The sequence below is a fragment of the Macaca nemestrina genome, chromosome 19 (genome assembly GCF_043159975.1).
Source record: "Macaca nemestrina isolate mMacNem1 chromosome 19, mMacNem.hap1, whole genome shotgun sequence".
NCBI lineage: Eukaryota > Metazoa > Chordata > Mammalia > Primates > Cercopithecidae > Macaca > Macaca nemestrina.
In genome coordinates this window covers 842,607-859,896 of record NC_092143.1, presented here as the reverse complement: position 1 = coordinate 859,896, position 17,290 = coordinate 842,607, and the positions used below count along the sequence as shown (strand labels likewise).

General features: G+C 51.6%; 1 protein-coding gene across 11 annotated transcripts in view; it reads left to right on the top strand.

Annotated features, from left to right (window-relative positions):
* The window catches only part of LOC105489269 (CTD phosphatase subunit 1), an 84,299-nt gene that overhangs the window by 47,430 nt on the left and 19,579 nt on the right, over positions 1-17,290 (top strand). For 8 of the 11 annotated variants that reach the window (XM_071085817.1, XM_071085818.1, XM_071085821.1 and 5 more), the window contains 2 exons: positions 7,872-8,034; positions 16,442-16,608. In XM_071085817.1, coding sequence (XP_070941918.1) covers positions 7,872-8,034; positions 16,442-16,608 — 330 coding nt within the window. The remainder of the gene's footprint in view (positions 1-7,871; positions 8,035-16,441; positions 16,609-17,290) is intronic. The other 3 variants (XR_011617254.1, XM_011753993.2, XM_024795222.2) reach the window with 1 other exon arrangement.

Here is a 17,290-nt window from a genome sequence, read left to right as displayed (position 1 = left end):
AGCTGCTCAGGCCCAGCCCACAGCCCCTCACCGCAGCGGTGATTCCAGGGACTGGGAACAGGTCTCTCCGTAAATCAGGGCTTCGTCCTTTGATGCTGCTCTCATTCCTTCATTTAACTCAGTTAATTCCAACTCTCCAGCCAGTTGACAAAGCTCCTGGACTCTTCTGAGAACAGCATGGTGGAGCCTGGCCTGTGGGGTTGCTGTGGGCCAGTCAGTGAACAGGCCAGCACCACCTAGAGCCGAATGATGCAGAGACCCCGTGGCTAGGAAGTCAGGGTCTGTTGTGTGCTGTAATTCTAATCAGTAGCAGCACAATGGCAGGACAGATACGTGCGTTGAAGTGACACTGCTGAGATTTAGCTTTGAAATTGCAGTTTTGCAAAACGCTCACATAGTTTAAAGCAGCCACACGATCAGTACCGTGAAGAGCACCTGTTCTTTAGACGCTGCTTTTCATACTGTTGACTGAAATGTTCAGGGGCTGGCACTGTAGTCCCAGTGCTTTGGGAGGTGGACCCACAAGGATCGCTTGAGCTCAGGAGTTCAAGGCTGCAGTGAGCTGTGACCGCGCCCTGCACTCCGTCCTGGGCCACAGAGTGAGAGCCTGTCTCAGAAAAAAATTTTTTTTCGTAATTAAAAGTAAAATCACAAACCTTTGACTTATTTTTTCTTCAGCATTTTTATTTATTTATTTTTTTGAGACGGAGTCTTGGTCTGTCGCCCAGGCTGGAGTGCAGTGGTGCAATCTTGGCTCACGGCAACCTCCGCCTCTCAGGTTCAAGCAATTCTCATGCCTCTTCAGCAGCTGGAATTACAGGCACATGCAACCACGCCCGGCTAATTTGTGTATTTTTAGTAGAGACAGGGTTTCACCATGTTGCCCAGGTTGGTCTCAAGCTCCTGTCCTCATTGTCTTAAAACTACGCAAAGTGGTTAAAGATTAGATACAAAACTGGTTTTTTAATAATTCAGCCTTGCTTGAAGTGAGCTAGGAATTTCTAAGATCAATGAGAAAAAAATAATTGTTACCTGAAAACATACTTGCAGATAGTAAGCTAGATTTGAATAAAGTCAAACACTTTTACTTGAGTGACACTAATAATATGGCAGCCGATAACTGTGTACGTGTTCTGAAATGTGTATAGTTTACGTCAACAGTAGCAGTTCAGAACGTTTCGAATGGCACGTCATAAACCACCGTTCAGCTCTGCCTGTCTTTTGTAAGGAAGACGCACGCTGGGCTGCAGTTCATTGGAATAAGTTGACTTTTGCTGTTTTTAATTTGAAAGTGTAATTTGCACCAAAATACCAATATTACTTCAGTTAATACCAGCTCATTTATATGAGTGGATGTTAATGTGATTTGTTAGGTTGTGATAATCATCAGTTTGGTGGCGGGAAGCAGCATTGTTGTGGCCGCGGCAGCGGGCCGCCTGGCCTGGGTGATTGCAGGCGGGCACACCTTTGCCACATTAAGGAAATGTCTCTCCCTTCACTTGGACGTGTTGGAAACTGAGTTCTCCTAAAATGAGCCTGGGTTCTGCTTTTTGATAGTTTTCAAAATTGATGGAACTACCTATTTGTATTAGAAAAAAGGAATGCCTGTTTGAAGGTCTCCTTCCCCAGGCTGGACATGGTGCTGACAGTCTGAGGAAACGGGACCGGCCGGCAGGCGTTCTGTGGGGCTTTCCTGCTGCAGTGAGGACCTGGGCCTGTGTGGCTCGGCCACGCCTCTGGTCACACCCTACCTTTTCTCTGTAGGCCTCCTCCTTGGAGGAACAGGCAGAGTGGTTTCTTCTGGTTTAATCCAAGAGTCCCCCCCTGCTTGTTTTGAGTTCGTGTGGCGCCTGCCCAGTCCCCTGCACTACATAGACCTGTGTCCGCAGTGCCCCTCCACGTGTGGACCCCTGGTGCCTGCAGGACCACTCCGCCTGTAAAGACGAGTCCAGCGTGGTCTCCTGCAGCCACCCTCACACCCTGTAACAGCGCTGGTGTGATTCCGCCGTGGCACCCCGTCTCAAGGTGGGTTCCACGCCTGAGCAGCCCCAGGCCTCATCTCTTGCGTGCATTGGTTGCCCAGTTTCCCCGTGGCACCCCAGCTTACGGTGAGGCCCGCACGTGCGCGGCCCCAGGCCTCATCTGTTGTGTGCATTGGTTGTGCTGCTGTGGAGGTGGCCCCGTCGCCCACCATCCTAAGAGTGGTGGTTCCTCGTTCTGTTCCCGGAACCCTGTGTAGACCCCATGGTGACAGGACGCTCGGCGGTGAGGGCGGTTGGCCCTTCATCCCTGGACTGGTCCTCATCTAAGGCTTTGAATGCTGTACATTTTTTAAAATTCTGGCTTTGAGCTTTTTGGTGCTGGGCTGGCAGCCTGGCTCACTGTGGACCTGCGGGTGAGTGGGAACATTCAGTTTTTTGGTTAAACTTTTTGAGATATTTGTAGATTGACACGCAGTGATAATGCAGAGAGGCCCTTTGGACCCTTTATCCCATTTCCCCTGTGGTTGCCTCTTGTGAAAGTGGGGAACAAGCTCATCACTGGGACCCACAGGGGCTCATCCAGACAGAAAGACAGAACCCTCACCAGCTCCCCTGCAGCCCTCACGGCCTCAGCCACTTCCCCTCCCTGACCCTTGGCCCTCCACCTGCTGTCCCTCCCTGCACCGTGCCCTCTGCGGAGTGCTGTGGACGGTGGTCGGCAGCCTTCTGGAGTTGACCCTTCTCCCTCGGCTGGTTCCTGGAGCCTCTGCGCCCCTCGTTCATGTCCTCCTCTCGCTGAGCCGTGTCTCGTGGTGTGTGGAGGGGCCGTCTGTGGCTTCACCGTTCCCCGTTTCAGGGATATTTGGGTTGTCTCCAGCCTTTGCTCTAAATGTTTGCACAGGTTGAGCATCTCATCCAAAAATCCAAAATCAGAAATGCTCCAAGATTCGCACCTTTCTGAGCAGTGACGTGGCCTGGAAGGAGATGCTCATCTGAGCGTTCGAATTTGGGGTCACCAGTTGCAGATGCTCAGCCCGTAAGTGTAACACAGATATTTCAAAATTCAAAAATCCAAAGTAGACCACACTTTCGGTCTCAGGCGTGTTGCATGTGGGATACTTAGCCTATCTAAGTTTTTATTTCTTTGGGATAAATGTCCAGTGGTAGGTACAGTTGCTAAATTGGATAGTAAGTGTGTGTTTAGCTTTTTAAAGAAACTGCCAGACCCTTTTCCGGAATACCTGCATCATCATCTCACATTTTCAGTGGTGGTGAGTGACCCAGGTGGCGTGGCCAGAGCTGTTTATTGCAGCTGTTCTGATAGGTGTGTCCTGAGCTGGTTGTGGCTGTGACTTGCGTTTCTGTGGTGAATAATGCCACTGAACATCACCTCCTGTGTGTGTTCCATCTGCTAGTCCTTGGTTGGCTGTGCGGCTTACAAATCCTTTCCTCCCAGGCAGCAACTTGACTTCTCTGAGACCTCAGAGGTGGGGTGTTTGGCTGGTGTAGAGCAGTTATCACAGGTTTTTAACATTTAATTGAAACATTTAATTCAGTTTAAAATAACAGTGCAGTTGGCCCTTTGAACAACACTGCTTTGAACTGTGTGTGTCCAGTCATATGTAAATGGGTGTTTCAGCCAAATGCAGATGGGAAGCGCATGTTCGCTGGATGGGAAGCGTGTGTTCACGGAGGGCCGAGGCGAAGAGTGGACTTTGACAAGGCTCAGGAAGTCCTGAATTCCAGTCAGGCAGATCATCCTCTAGAGGGTCTTCGGCAGAGCAAAAGTTTTTAATTTTCACAAGATTCTATTTATCACTTCTTTCTTTCAGGAATCATGCTCTTGATGTGAAGTTAACTAGTAGCCTAATCCCAGATCCCAGAGATTTTCTTGATGTTTTATCCTGAAAGATCTGTAGTCTTTCATCTTACACCGCGATGCTCTTGAGGTTGGTTTTCTGGCCCCAGCCACATTGCCGCGGGCGCTGTCTTCCGCCACGGCTGCTTCTGCCCCAGCGTCTCAAGTGTGCTCAGGTGCACCTGTGTGGCCTGTTCCTGGGTTTTCTGCCCGGAGATGCCCTTGATCAAGTTGGATTTCCTGTTTTCTGTGAGTTGTTAACACCAGTGGGTGTTGCATTTTTTCGGTGTTTGTTGATTGATATTCTGGTGTCTGTGGTTTTTCTTCTTTTGCCTGTCAGTATGCGGTGGTCACATTGACTGATTTTTGGACATGAAAACAACCTTGCAACCCAGAAACCAATCCCCTTGGTTGTGGTGTGTAGTAACCGTGATGCACTTCTGTGAAGTGTCTTCATGTTGATATTGAGAGGCTTGTGGGGCTGCACTTGTCACATTGTGTGCCGTCTGTCCCCGGGTTTGTTGTCGCTCGGTGGCCTCCCGTGGTGAGGTGGGAAGCGTCCACCCTCTAGCATCCCTGGTCAGACTGTAGACTTGCCCCTTCCTTTCACTTATTTGGGAGAATTCTCCAGTGAGACCGTCTGGTCCTGGAGATTTTATTTTTGCAGATTTAAAATTTCATGTTCATTTTCCTTAATAGTTACAGGGCTTTTCACAGGACCTGTTGTGTTCGGGTGAGTTGTGGTTGGTTCTGTTTTTGAAGGAATTGCTCCACTTACCTCTGGTTTTTTTTTTTTTTTTTTTTTTGGTTTTCAGCCTCCTTATTTCTTACCTTCCTTCTGCTTGCTTTGGGATTATTTTTTATGACTTGTTTCGACAGTCAGGTGTGGTCTAGAGAACCAGAGCGGAGTCTCCAGTGCTTGCCTGGATTCCTGCTTCCGTCCTTGCGGGAGTTCCCTGAGGGGTCCCTTCCCTCCCAACCTGCCCTGCGGTGTCCATCATGCTCTCGGGGCAGGCCTGGGCCCTCTGCAGTCTCTCCCTTGCTGGGGGACGTTTTCACGGGATAAGACTCTGGGTTGATCTTCCTTTTTCTCAGGGCCTGAGAAACATCTGGCTTCCTTCTGGGCTCCGTCGTTCAGATGACTGATCTTCTGTCTTTGGCCGCTTTTCCTGTAGGTAAGCTGTTTTCTCTTCCATTGCCATCAAGGTTTTTCTCTATCTTTAGTTGAGGTTTGATGATGAGGTGTCTTGGTGTAGATTTGGAGGGTTTACTTTGTTTAGGTTTGACTCTGCTTTTTGAGTTGGAAGGTTTATGTCTTTTGACGTCTTTGGGACATTTCCAGCCATTGCTTTTCAAGGCCATCTCTGCCATGCATGGGACGGCAGGGACACGGATGCTGAGGCTTTTCGTATCTCGTGCGTCCCTAAGCTGTGTTCTTTTTCCTGTTCAGCTCATTTCCTCTGTTGTCCGGGTTGGGTGATTTCTGTTAGATTTTTAGGTTCACAGCCTTCCTCTGTCTCCTTCATTTGCTGCTAGTCTGTCCATGACATTTTTTGGTTTTAGTTTTTATTTTTCAGTTATAAAATTTCTGTATCTTCTATTTCTTTACCAACCCTTTGTGTTTTTCATTTGCGTATTTGCAAGCATATTTGCAATTGCCTGTTGAACCATTTTTATCATGGATGCTATAAGTCATTATGAATTTTAGCATCTCTGCCCTCTCAGCTTGGCCTCTGTTGATTGTCCTTTTCTCCATAGTTTGAGATCTTCCTGGTTCTTGCTGGGGCAAGTGACATTGGATTGAAACCTGGACCTTTTTCACATCATGTTAGGAAACTCTGGATCTTATTTAAACCTTCTCCCATCGCTCATTTTTTTTTGGGCCATGCTCCAGCAGCAGGAGTGGAGGCCCCCTAGTTCCTGCCAGTCGGGACAGGAGTCCATTTCCCCACACGGCCTCTTTTTGATGCCTGAGAGTGGGGGATGAGGGTGACGCCGTTGCTGGTGGACACATGTGGGGATGGGGGTGACGCTGTTGCTGGTGGACAGCTGTGGCGATGGGGGTGACGCCGTTGCTGTGGCAGTCCTGGCTCCCCACGTCATCGCTGGCACCATGGGAGGAGTGTCTGCATCTTCAGTGGGGGCTGGTGACAATCCTGACGCCCCCACATGGGTGGGAGGAGTGTCTGCATCTTCAATGGGGGCTGGTGACAGTCCTGACCCCCCCACATGGGTGGGAGGAGTGTCTGCACCTTCAGTGGGGGCTGGTGACAGTCCTGATGCCCCCACATGGGTGGGAGGAGTGTCTGCATCTTCATTGGGGGCTGGTGACAGTCCTGACCCCCCCCACATGGGTGGGAGGGGCCTCGCTGCTGCCAGTGGGGTTGGATGTCGGACTCCCCACAGGCTCCCCCATGGCCTTCTCTGAGACCTCAGAGGTGGGGTGTTTGGCTGGAGTAGAGCAGTTATCACAGGTTTTTAACATTAATTGAAACGTTTAATTCAGTTTAAAATAACAGTACAGTTGGTCCTTTGAACAACACTGCTTTGAACTGCGTGTGTCTGGTTATACGTACATGGGTGTTTCAGCCAAATGCAGATGGGAAGCGCGTGTTCGCGGGATGGGAAGCGCGGCGCTCGCGGGATGGGAAGCGTGTGTTCACAGAGGGCCAAGGTGAAGAGTGGACTTTGCCAAGGCTCAGGAAGTCTTGAATTCCAAACAGCACAGATCAGCACCTTCAGATTTCTGGGCAGAAAATCTTCTCTTCATTGTAAATAGCCTAATATAGCTGTGTCTTTTTAGTTTTGTGACTTTGACTTAATGCCTGTATTCCTTCACCAGGATGGGTTTTATCCCCTCATCCTCGTGCCTGTCCCGAGCGAGCTGATGTCTGGGACGCACGCTCAGTGCCTCCTGGTCTCGTCCTTTGGTCACTCAGGGAAGAACCAGCAGCTAGAAACGGCCGCCTCTGAGGAGGGCAGCACCACCCATTTTCCTAGAGGCCTGCCTTAAATTCTAGCAGTCAGAGGCATGCATTAGAATATATTAATAAGATTCACACATCCAGATCGAGAAAGATATGTACAGAGGAGAAAAACCATTTCAAATGGAGCTGCGGTTTTAACATAGCAGAAAAATCCTTGAAACAGAAGATTGGCCCTTTCTAGTTGATTTATTATATTAATATTTAACCATACAAGCACGAGAATTACCTTTTTCTGGGTTTTTTTGTGAATTTTTTTTTTTAAAGATGGAGTCTTGCTCTGTTGCGCAGGCTGGAGTGCATTGGCGTGATCTCGGCTCACTGCAACCTCTGCCTCCCGGATTCGAGCGATTCTCCTGCCTCAGCCTCTTGAGTAGCTGGAATTATAGGCATGCACCAGCATACTGGGCTAATTTTTGTATTTTTAGTAGAGAGGGGGTTTAGCCATGTTGGTCAGGCTGGTCTCGAACTCCTGACCTCAAGCGATCCACCCCGCTTGACCTCCCAAAGTGCTGGCTTTACAAACATGAGCCACTGTGCAAACCTGTGAAATGATTTTAATTTCAGCCCACTGACATGTTTTGTCACTTCACCATTTTTTGTATCTGTTTTCGCAGCCCGGAGATGGTGCATTTTCTTGTTTTGTATTTTGCCATGTAGCTCTCCAGACCCTGTTTTCAGGGTGAATGGCGTGTCCTGGGGGTTCCCAGAACATGCTTAGTCTTCTGTGTCTCTTTGCCCTTTATTCTGAGATGCTGGAGCCCAGCAGAGGCTCTCTGCCCCACGGGGGTTTTGTGGATAAAAGAAGTTGGGTGTTACTTTTCTACAGGATAGTCAGAAACATGTTTTGCCACTCAGCCTGGCCCAGTTAGCCACCTCTGATCTATTAAACTCTGAAAAGCGTGTTGGCGAAACATCCCGTTTTTCCTGTGATTCCCTGTTGGGGTGTGAGTGTTTGCCTAGTCCGAGAGCCAGGAGTCTGACTCGGTGCTGAAAAGTGCGATTCAAACTGACTTCCTCATGTGGGGCCTATGAAATTCCTTTCAGAGCGGTTCCGCCACCCCAGCCACAGACGTTCGGCGAAGAGCTGCCTGACGCTCCGGACGGAGAGCAGCCTGGCCCTTCTAGAAGAAAGCGACAGCCCAGTATGTCTGAGACAATGCCGCTGTACACTCTTTGTAAGGAAGATTTAGAGAGTATGGACAAAGAGGTGAGCCAACCGCGCCCTGGTGCCCACGGTGGCGCTCGCGCTGGGGCAGAGGTGAGCCAACCGCGCCCTGGTGCCCACGGCGGCGCTCGTGCTGGGGCCGCAGAGCTGCGGTGTGCGGGTGGAGGCAGAGCGAGAATTCTGCACTTGTGCAGTCGTGTCTAGTTCGAGACTAGCACTCGTGGTTTTCATGGAACTTCCTATTCAAGGAGACCTAGAACAGCATTAAGCGGTGTGTCCGCAATGTGTGGCGTGAGAACACGTCGAAGTTGTGGCTTAGGATTCGTGCCTGCGTCTTCACCAGGACCGACACCGCCCAGCCCCTCCGGCTCTCCTGGCCCACCCCAAGGACATGGGACAGGGTCTGGAGGCACTCATGGTTGTGAGGAGGAGTGAGTCCCCCTGCCCCACGCCGACAGGCCCCGGTTGAGAAACGCTGGAGTGCTGTGTGTCCGCTGCACATGGGCCTTACACACACATACAGAGTGGCTGGTGATTCTCACAGCGTCTCGTTACCACAGCACTAGAGAGCTTTAGGCCGCGTCAGTGGAATTGGGGTTTTCCCAGCCGGGTCCTGCTTCGCTCCTGTGTCCTGGGCCTTGGCCCGCGTGCTTCTCCTCTTGGGTCCCAGGCCACCCGATGGAAGGTTCCACAACAGTCGGGGTGTTGGGGCGGGCGATCTCGCAGCACCGTCCTTCGGATACTATTCTTTAGAAGGACCTTCCTGGGAAACCATGTCCCATGTCCTCCCGTAAGTTGCCCTCATGGGTGGCACCTGTGTGGGGTCCTCACCCGCAACCGGTCAGGGCACAGGCCATCCCCTTCCTTCAGGTCCTCGTGTTCCCTCCAGAGTCCGTCCTCCCTGCCCGCCTGGTGCCGCTGTCCTCTGGAGAGAGCCGCCATTCTGTTTGCATCCAGAAGGCAGCAGAAGTTTCTTGAGGAGGAAAACGGCTCCTGTTTATTTTCAACAGTAGCAGAAAAATGCAGACGGTTCTGTTCAGGGCAGACTCGTCTCAGTAACTCAGGTTACCACTTTTAGATACCAGTTTATCTTGTGAGGATCAGACCTTTTTTCAGGTGTGCTGAATTTCTCTGCCATTTTTCTGTCTTTTTGAACATTAGCTGTTTTTTGTTTCACAAAAATGTTTTCTCTAAAAAAAATTTTTCTCAACCACTACCTATAAGCCCAGACCACTTTATTTGAGATTCCAGAAGGTTCTGTGTAAGGAACAGCCACCTGCCTAGGACCAGGGGCAGGAAGAGAGGAGGAAGGGACTCTACCTCTTCCCACCTGGAAGCTGCTGACACATCCCATCTCCCTCCTGGTTTCCTGGTCGGGCTTGGAGGACTCAGGGTCTGTTCCCCATGCAGTCCTGTTTCAGGCAGTGGTGACAACTTGATTCTTAGTCATTCGATATCAAAGGGGGTTGAATTCTCAATGGGAGACAGATGTCTTGAATGTACTCAGCAGCTTTCAGCCACCCCAAAACCTAATCCTTTATATCTCAGAAATAAAAAGTGATCATAAACCCCCAGATGTGGCTCTTCGGGAACAAACGGTATTGAAAGCGGAAGACTGCAGCGGTGGATTGTTCTGTGCATGGGAGAGAGGCCAGAGGGTTTTATGTTTGTGAATATTTAAAGCCTGCTTGATTCTGTGAGTCCTGGGCCCTTAAGACAATCAGCGCCTGCAGGAGAAACGGTCAGAGGAGCCCCGGAGCCAAGGACCCGAGGCCTCTAGGAGCTGGAAGACGTGAGGAAGGGATTCTCCCTGTGGACACCTGGATTTTGGTCCTGTGAGGCTCATGTTGGACTTCTGACCTGCACAGCTGTGAGGTTGTGAATTTGGATCATTTGAGCCATGGTGCGTGGTTATTACAGCAGCCTCAGGAAGCTCCTCGTGACCCGGCCCTGGTTTGACAGCCTCGTTTCACATCTGTCCCTCTGCCACTCCCTGTGCTTGGGGCAGATGAGGCAGCTGCACCCCAGATAAGCCTGTCTCTCGGGCCCGTTGGCTGCACCCCCGTGGGCCTGTGAGACGAACTGGGTACCTGCCCCGTGGTGCTCCCTGGAGGCTGCCGTGGCCCTCCCTGGAGGCTGCCATGGCCTCTCTTCATCCTGGGGATACATGGGGTGGGGGCTGCTTCTCCTTTTGGGACTCAGGTAATGGGGAGTCAAGTGGTCTGGAACCAGGATCAAGTGCAGCCTGTGGAGGGGCCACTGAGTGAGGGGTGTGGAGACCTCTGGCCGTTTCCGGCACGTCAGTGTGTTAGACGGGCGTCTGCTGCTTCAGTGGTAGAGGAAGGGTCTCCATGTAGACAGAGGAGGGGCAAAGCTGCTGACCCAAAAGCTGCCCGTGCCGTGGGGGATGCCACTCCCACTCCCCCGACGGGGGCTTCCCCGCCCCTCATGTGAGGAGCAGCTTGGAGAACTCAGCCCGGTCAGTGCTGTGGGAATGTCAGACCCAGCAGGCATCTGGATTTCTTCTTGGGTTTAAACCGCAGAGGCTTCTACAGCTAGCAGACCACTCACTTGATGTCTCTGCTGTCAAAGAAAAACGGTCCCCCACGTAGCACGTACTTCTGATCTCCACGTCCAGAACGTGCCTAAGCAGTCAGGCGTGATGTCAGTAAGCGTTCACCTGAACCGGCATTGAAGAAACTTGAAAGCCGTGAAAATTAACATTGTAATTTTATCTTAACCATTTTTAAATCCTGCATTTAATATACGTGGAAGCCAAGAAATGTGATGACCCCGATAAAATGCCTCAAGAACAGAGGCCGGGTGTGGGGCCACCATCACCAGGAGTGCTCCCAAAATCACGTGAGACGTAAGAACTCGCTAACATCAGGACTGCTCCCAAAATCACATAGATGTGAGAACTCACTAACATGAGGAGCGCTCCCAAATCACGTGAGATGTAAGAACTCACTAACATCAGGACTGCTCCCAAAATCACATAGACGTGAGAACTCACTAACATCAGGAGCCCTCCCAAAATCACAAGACGTAGAACTCGCTGTCACCAGGAGCACTTCCAAAATCACAAGACGTAAGAACTCACATCGGGGTGCTCCTCAAATCACGTGAGACGTAAGAACTCGCCGTCACCAGGAGTGCTCCCAAAACCATGAGATGTAAGGATTCGCTAACATCAGGAGTGCTCCCCAAATCACGAGACGTAAGAACTTGCTGTCACCGGGAGTGCTCCCCAAACCACGAGATGTAAGAATTCGTTAACATCAGGAGTGCTCCCCAAATCACGTGAGACGTAAGAACTCGCCGTCACTAGGAGTGCTCCCAAAATCACATGAGATGTAAGAATTTGCTGTCACTGGGAGTGCTCCCAAAATCACGAGATGTAAGAATTCACTAACATCAGGATGACTGCCCAGGCCACGTGAAACAATTACACGGCATGTCTGGCTACCAAAAACAGGTTGAAGGCTACATGCAAAAAGTTTCAAGCTGTCACAAAAAGTTAAAACTTTGCAGATTCTTATTGCTCATGAAATGTGCCTGGATGTAGAACCTCAGAACGGTCCGGCCTGGAGTGTGCTCTTAGGCAGTGTCCAAGCTGCTTCTCTGCAGTTGGCACCGGTGAACACAGCGGTGCTGCAATCCCAGCCCGGGGCTCTGTGCTCTTCTGACACCTGAAACCACTCCCACCCATCGGTAAAGACCCCGCTCACCTGCTCCCTTTCCACAGATCTGCTCTGACCCTACCCCTACCCCACACACACACCGCGAAAGGAAGCAAGAGGTGTTGGACGCAAACAAGGACTGCAGACGGCAGCCACACTCATCTCTACACGTGGGCGTGGCCATCAGTGTCTTTCAGCAAACAAGGAATGTGGACGGCCGCCACACTCGTCTCTACACATGGACGCAACCATGCCTGTCTTTCAGCAAATTTGGGGAGTTTTCAACCTCGATGTCTTCCAGTATTTTTTCAAGGCCAGTCTTTTTCTTTTTCGGGAATCGGTGACACAAATATTAAACATCGGGGCCTGTCCAGAGGCCCTACGGTGCCACTCCTTTTCTTGGTGTGCTTCTTACGAGGCCGTGTCTGCAGCTCCACTCCTAGTATCTGCGGAGTCTTGGAGCCTAAACATGTTAGTGAAGCTGTGTTTATTGAACTCGACATTTGTTCAGGAAGTGCTGGGCACCTGCTAACGTGGAAGGCCTTCTCCCAGACTAACAGTAGACTCACAATAGACTGCAAAATTAATGGTGGATTAGAATCAGGGAAACTAAAGGGCCAGAACCCTTACCCATGGCTGTGTACAGCTGACACATCTGAAGATTCGTTAAAATACACACAGTGCTCGTGAAATCAGTGATGTTTGGGAACTTTGCTGTTACTGAAGAGCAGTGATTTTTCCCTTTATGTCTGATTTGTGGTTTTCAACCACAGTTGTGACTTGATCTTTTAAAATATTTTGATTAACCAAAATCCTTTAAGAATGAGTTAGTTGGCCGGGCGCGGTGGCTCAAGCCTGTAATCCCAGCACTTTGGGAGGCCTAGATGGGCGGATCACACGGTCAGGAGATCAAGACCATCCTGGCTAACACGATGAAACCCCGTCTCTACTAAAAAATACAAAAAACTAGCCGGGCGAGGTGGCGGCGCCTGTAGTCCCAGCTACTCTGGCGGCTGAGGCAGGAGAATGGCGTAAACCTGGGAGGCGGAGCTTGCAGTGAGCTGAGATCCGGCCACTGCACTCCAGCCTGGGCGACAGAGGGAGACTCCGCCTCAAAAAAAAAAAAAAGAATGAGTTAGTTTTGTAAATTTTGTTATCCAGTCAGTAGAAGTTGTTGATGACAGCTGATGCAAAAAAAGACTCAGTCACAACCATGTCTAAAGATCTGATCATTCTTTGCATGGTCGGAACTTTAGGTATTTGGACTTGGTTTTGATTTTTCTTTCATGAAGGTGATAACTAGAAAGAATGCTTTTCTCCTTGGGCTCTAAGTATTTCTTGAAAGGTTTGGTTACTGAAGTGATAGTGAATTAAAGTTTTCCCGCAGGTGTCATTGAATAGATAAGACGGTATCTTTTGTTTGATGAGAGACTTGTCACAGTCCCCTCTAAGTAGAGAAGCTTTCTCGGTGGATTTTGGAGTGTGTGATTTGCGTGAGTCATTCTGGGGACACGTGCTGCCTGCAGCCTTGTCTTGAGTGAAGGGCTGTGGGTCCCACCACTCAAGCTTGGCAATTTCTGAATGCTTGAGTTTGTTTTCCAAGTTTTGGGGTTTTTTTTACGTTTTGTTAAAGTTCCTCTTTAGTTGATGTTTTCTGTTCATAAAAGCTTCTTTCCAGTTGGCATTATTTCACTTAAAAATTCATTCCACATTATAGTTTTTCAGGCAGATTTCGATTTCATGTTTAATAGATGTTTGTTCCTTGAGACTCGAGCTTAGAGTACGTGTAGTTGGCCAGTTGGATGGTGGCCTTTTCACAGGAGGTGCCGTGTCTTGTCATCTCCTGAAGCCTACGTGTCTCCACGCAAGCACCCGCCTCCGTCTCAGCCAGCTCACAGAGAGACTCACCCCCACGTGTCGGCCCCCTGCAAGTTCTTGTGTGATCATGGAACTGCGGGGAAGGGAGGGTGCCGGAACCAGGGCTGCGAGGTCACCAGAGGGTTGAGGTGGGGCCTGCCCCCTGCACACCCCTGCGGGAAAGCCTGCTGGGCTCCAGAGCCGGCGCCCGCAGCCTCTCCAGCTGTGTTACCTCGTTTCTGCCTGTTCTGCTTCTCGTGCTCAGGGCACTTTCCCGACCCTGCTCCGTGTCCCTCTCATGTCCCATCCTCTCTCGAAGCCGTCCCACCTCACTGCAGGGCAGAGCTGGGTAGAGGTTTATTCTGTGATCCCGGGTCATGCAAGGAGGTTGGTAGAAGCATTTCATTTCTGTGCATTGACAGGATACAGTAGCATCTGGTGTTATCTGTATTTCCCCTTTGGTAGAAATTCCGACACTTAGGTATGAATTCATTTGTGTTTTTTCTTTTTACATACTTCTAAATTTTCCTTAAGATTTAAAAAAATTATGTTAGCATGTTCTAAGTAAAGTAAATATAAACGACCCTCAACTTACAATGATTCGCTTAACAATTTTCTAACTTTGCAATGATGTGCAAGGGATGTGTGTTCGGTAGAAACCACACTTTGAATCAGGAGTCTTGACTCAGAATTCTGTAGAACAGCTCGTTCCAAGTCGGCCTTGTGCTGGACGACTCTGCTAGCGATGGGGTAATGTCTGCGTGTGGAAGGCAGCTGGGCCAGGTGTGCCGACGCGTTTTCGGCCTGTGATGGGCTCATCTGGACGTGACCCCATCCTGAGTCCAGGAGCCTCTGTGGTACAGAAAACTGTTTTTCAAAGAGTGCGGTCACCGTTTCTGTAACAACAAGCCCAGGAAAGATAGGTGTTGTTCCCACACTGATATGTTTACATGGGTCAGGCAGAAAGAGGGAGAGGAGATCGGAGCATGGTGTAGGTGAGGTCAGGTTTTAATGTGTGCCCATGTTTCTGGTTTGGCTGTGCCAAGCGTGCCTCCGGATCTTCCAGATGGCAGCGAAGGGACACGTGCCGGGCCGCCCTGCGTCACCAGCGTTGGCACAGACGTCTGAGGCCTCCCAGGTGGGCCGCCACACTAGCGAGGGTCCCTCGGGGTCCCTGGGTTGCCTGCGGGCCAGCCTGCCTGCCCTTGGCTGTCAGATGTAAATCAACAGATTTTTAACAGTGCCTTTTTTTCTCTCTTGACAAGGTGTGATGCAGTGTTAAAGGCCCTAAGTATTTCAGAATAGAACTGAATAGAATTATTCCCTTAGGAGATTTGCCATCAAAACAGTAAATACAGTGATGTAAGCATTCTGGTGAAGTGTGAACAGCAGTAACGTCTTGAAGTAACTAGATGCTCTGATTAAATACCAGTTCACGCCAGCGTCTCTGGTAATGCGTTACTTTCAGGGATCGTTATCATGACCTGATGATAAAGCCGCTGCCTCAGCTAATTAACTATTGGTTAAAATGTTTTCGCCTTTTGATGATTCGGGCCAGGGCACATGTGCTGTGACTGCTGGACAGTGGCGATGGGTTTGAAATTGCAGACTGGGCGGGCTGGATGAGTCGGCCTCCGTGCGGGCGGGGGGCTGAGCTGTGATTTCTGATCAAAGCGGCCTCACACCGAGCCTTTGTCACTCTGGACTCGGCCTCCCCTGCTCCGAACTGCGCCTGTCTCGGGAGTTGTGCTCCGTCCTCTGTGGCCGTTTCTCGTACCTGCTGCGGGGGTGGGGTTGGGTCTGTGTCAGTGAATGCCCCTCAGGGCCCCAGCCAGGTGTGCGCTCCCAGACCCTCCTGGGAAGCAGCCTGCGCTGGGGGACTGTGGACAGGCCGCCCCGCCTCACCTGCCTGTCTTGGGGACCACGTGGCTGTGCCTTCGCACACAGACGCCCTCAACATGGGAGAGTGGGAGAGCTGTGAGCAGGGCTGTGCTCTTGGAAAGGGAGCCCCCAGGAGAGCTGCCCAGCAGCACCCCCCACCGTGATCCATGCCGGACATAAAACACTCCTCCCTCCGCTGGCCGCCAGCTGAGCGGGCCCCTCGATGCTGGGTGCGGGTTCTTTCTGCACGTCCTTCTCCCATCTCCGTGCAGTTCCGGAAAAGGAGGTGAGAACTTGAGTTCACCTCCCAGCACTGGGCTCAGCCTCTCCCGCCGCCACAGCAAGGCACTGACGGCACCCATTTCCTGCCCACTGAGGTTCGGGGAGGCTGAGGTTTGGATGCGGCGCTCCCATCACCTGCTCACTCGCCTGCCGCCTGTTTCCGCTCCCATCCGCGTCACACGTGTCAGGCCTGGGGCCGGCTGAGCTCACCCCAGGTGTTCAGGAGTCGCCCTCTCTGCATGTGTCCCAAATTGGAGGTGTGCCCAGAGCGAGCAGGCGGGCATCTTAGCGAGCGTCCCGTGGTGCCGCCACGTCTCCACTCCCAGGTGGCTGCTCTCCTCCCAGGTTCCAGGATGGGAAGGACTTGGGTGCCTCCCGGAAAGCCCTGTCCCTCAGGAGTCGTGCTGTGAGTCTCACTGATCTTGAGAATTTCAAGCAAATATGCTGGTTATTCGCCATAAAATCCAACAGTGCACTAGGAATAAAATCCGTGTTCACATAAGGGACAGAAGGAATTTAAACCCAATCTTTGCCTGCGAACTGCCTGTCTGGGTTTGCTCTTTCACCCGGGGCTTTGTTAAGGATTGGTTGAGTTTCAAACCCCAGGGCTCAGGTAGAAAGCAGAGTCCCATGTCCAGCCCCCACCCTGCTGCACTCAGAGCCCTGGACTCTGCCGGGAGAAGGCCTGTTGCGGGGGGACGGGGCCCGGGAAGGAGGTCTGTCGCTGACTCTTGGCCATTTGTCAGGTGGACGACATCCTCGGAGAGGGCAGCGACGACAGCGACAGCGAGAAGAGGAGGCCTGAGGAGCAGGAGGAGGAGCCCCAGCCCCGGACGCCAGGGGCTCGCAGGGAGCGGACACTCGGGGCAGCGGCGTCCAGCGAGAGGAGCGTGGCAGGCGGCCGGGGGCCCAGGTGAGTGTGGGGTCTGAGGTGGGAGGGGCCTTACGCAGGCTCCCAGAGGTGACTCTGCTGTTGATGGACCGCCGGCTGCATCTCGTTCTTCATGCCCGTCCCCCCTTCTGTGTGTGAAACCAGCAGCTTCCAAACTCAGCAGGCCCTGGTGGTGGCCGCTTGGCTGTCTCCATGCTGACTCCATGTCATACATGTGCGCAGGCGTGTGCGGTGTCTGCACATTTGCGCAGGCATGTGGGGTCTGCACATGTGCGCAGGTGTGTGTGCGGTGTCTGCACGCGTGTGCAGGCGTGTGTGCGGTGTCTGCACGTGTGCACAGGCGTGTGTGGGGTCTGCACGTGTGCAAGTAGTGTATGGAGTTCTGCACGCGTGCGCAGGCGTGTGTGCGGTGTCTGCATGTGTGCGCAGGCGTGTGTGTGGTGTCTGCACATGTGCGCAGGCATGTGGGGTCTGCACATGTGCGCAGGCATGTGGGGTCTGCACGTGTGCGCAGGCGTGTGTGCGGTGTCTGCACACGTGCCGTCTGTTGATTCTTAGTGTTCAACATGAAGACTGCGTCGGTTGTTCCCTCCACCCTGCCAATATCAACATGCCAGGATTTGCGGGTGTGGAATGACTCGGTGTTTCCTGTGACCGTAAATTGCTCTTACCAAATAGAATAGGACACGGTGATGCTGTTCCC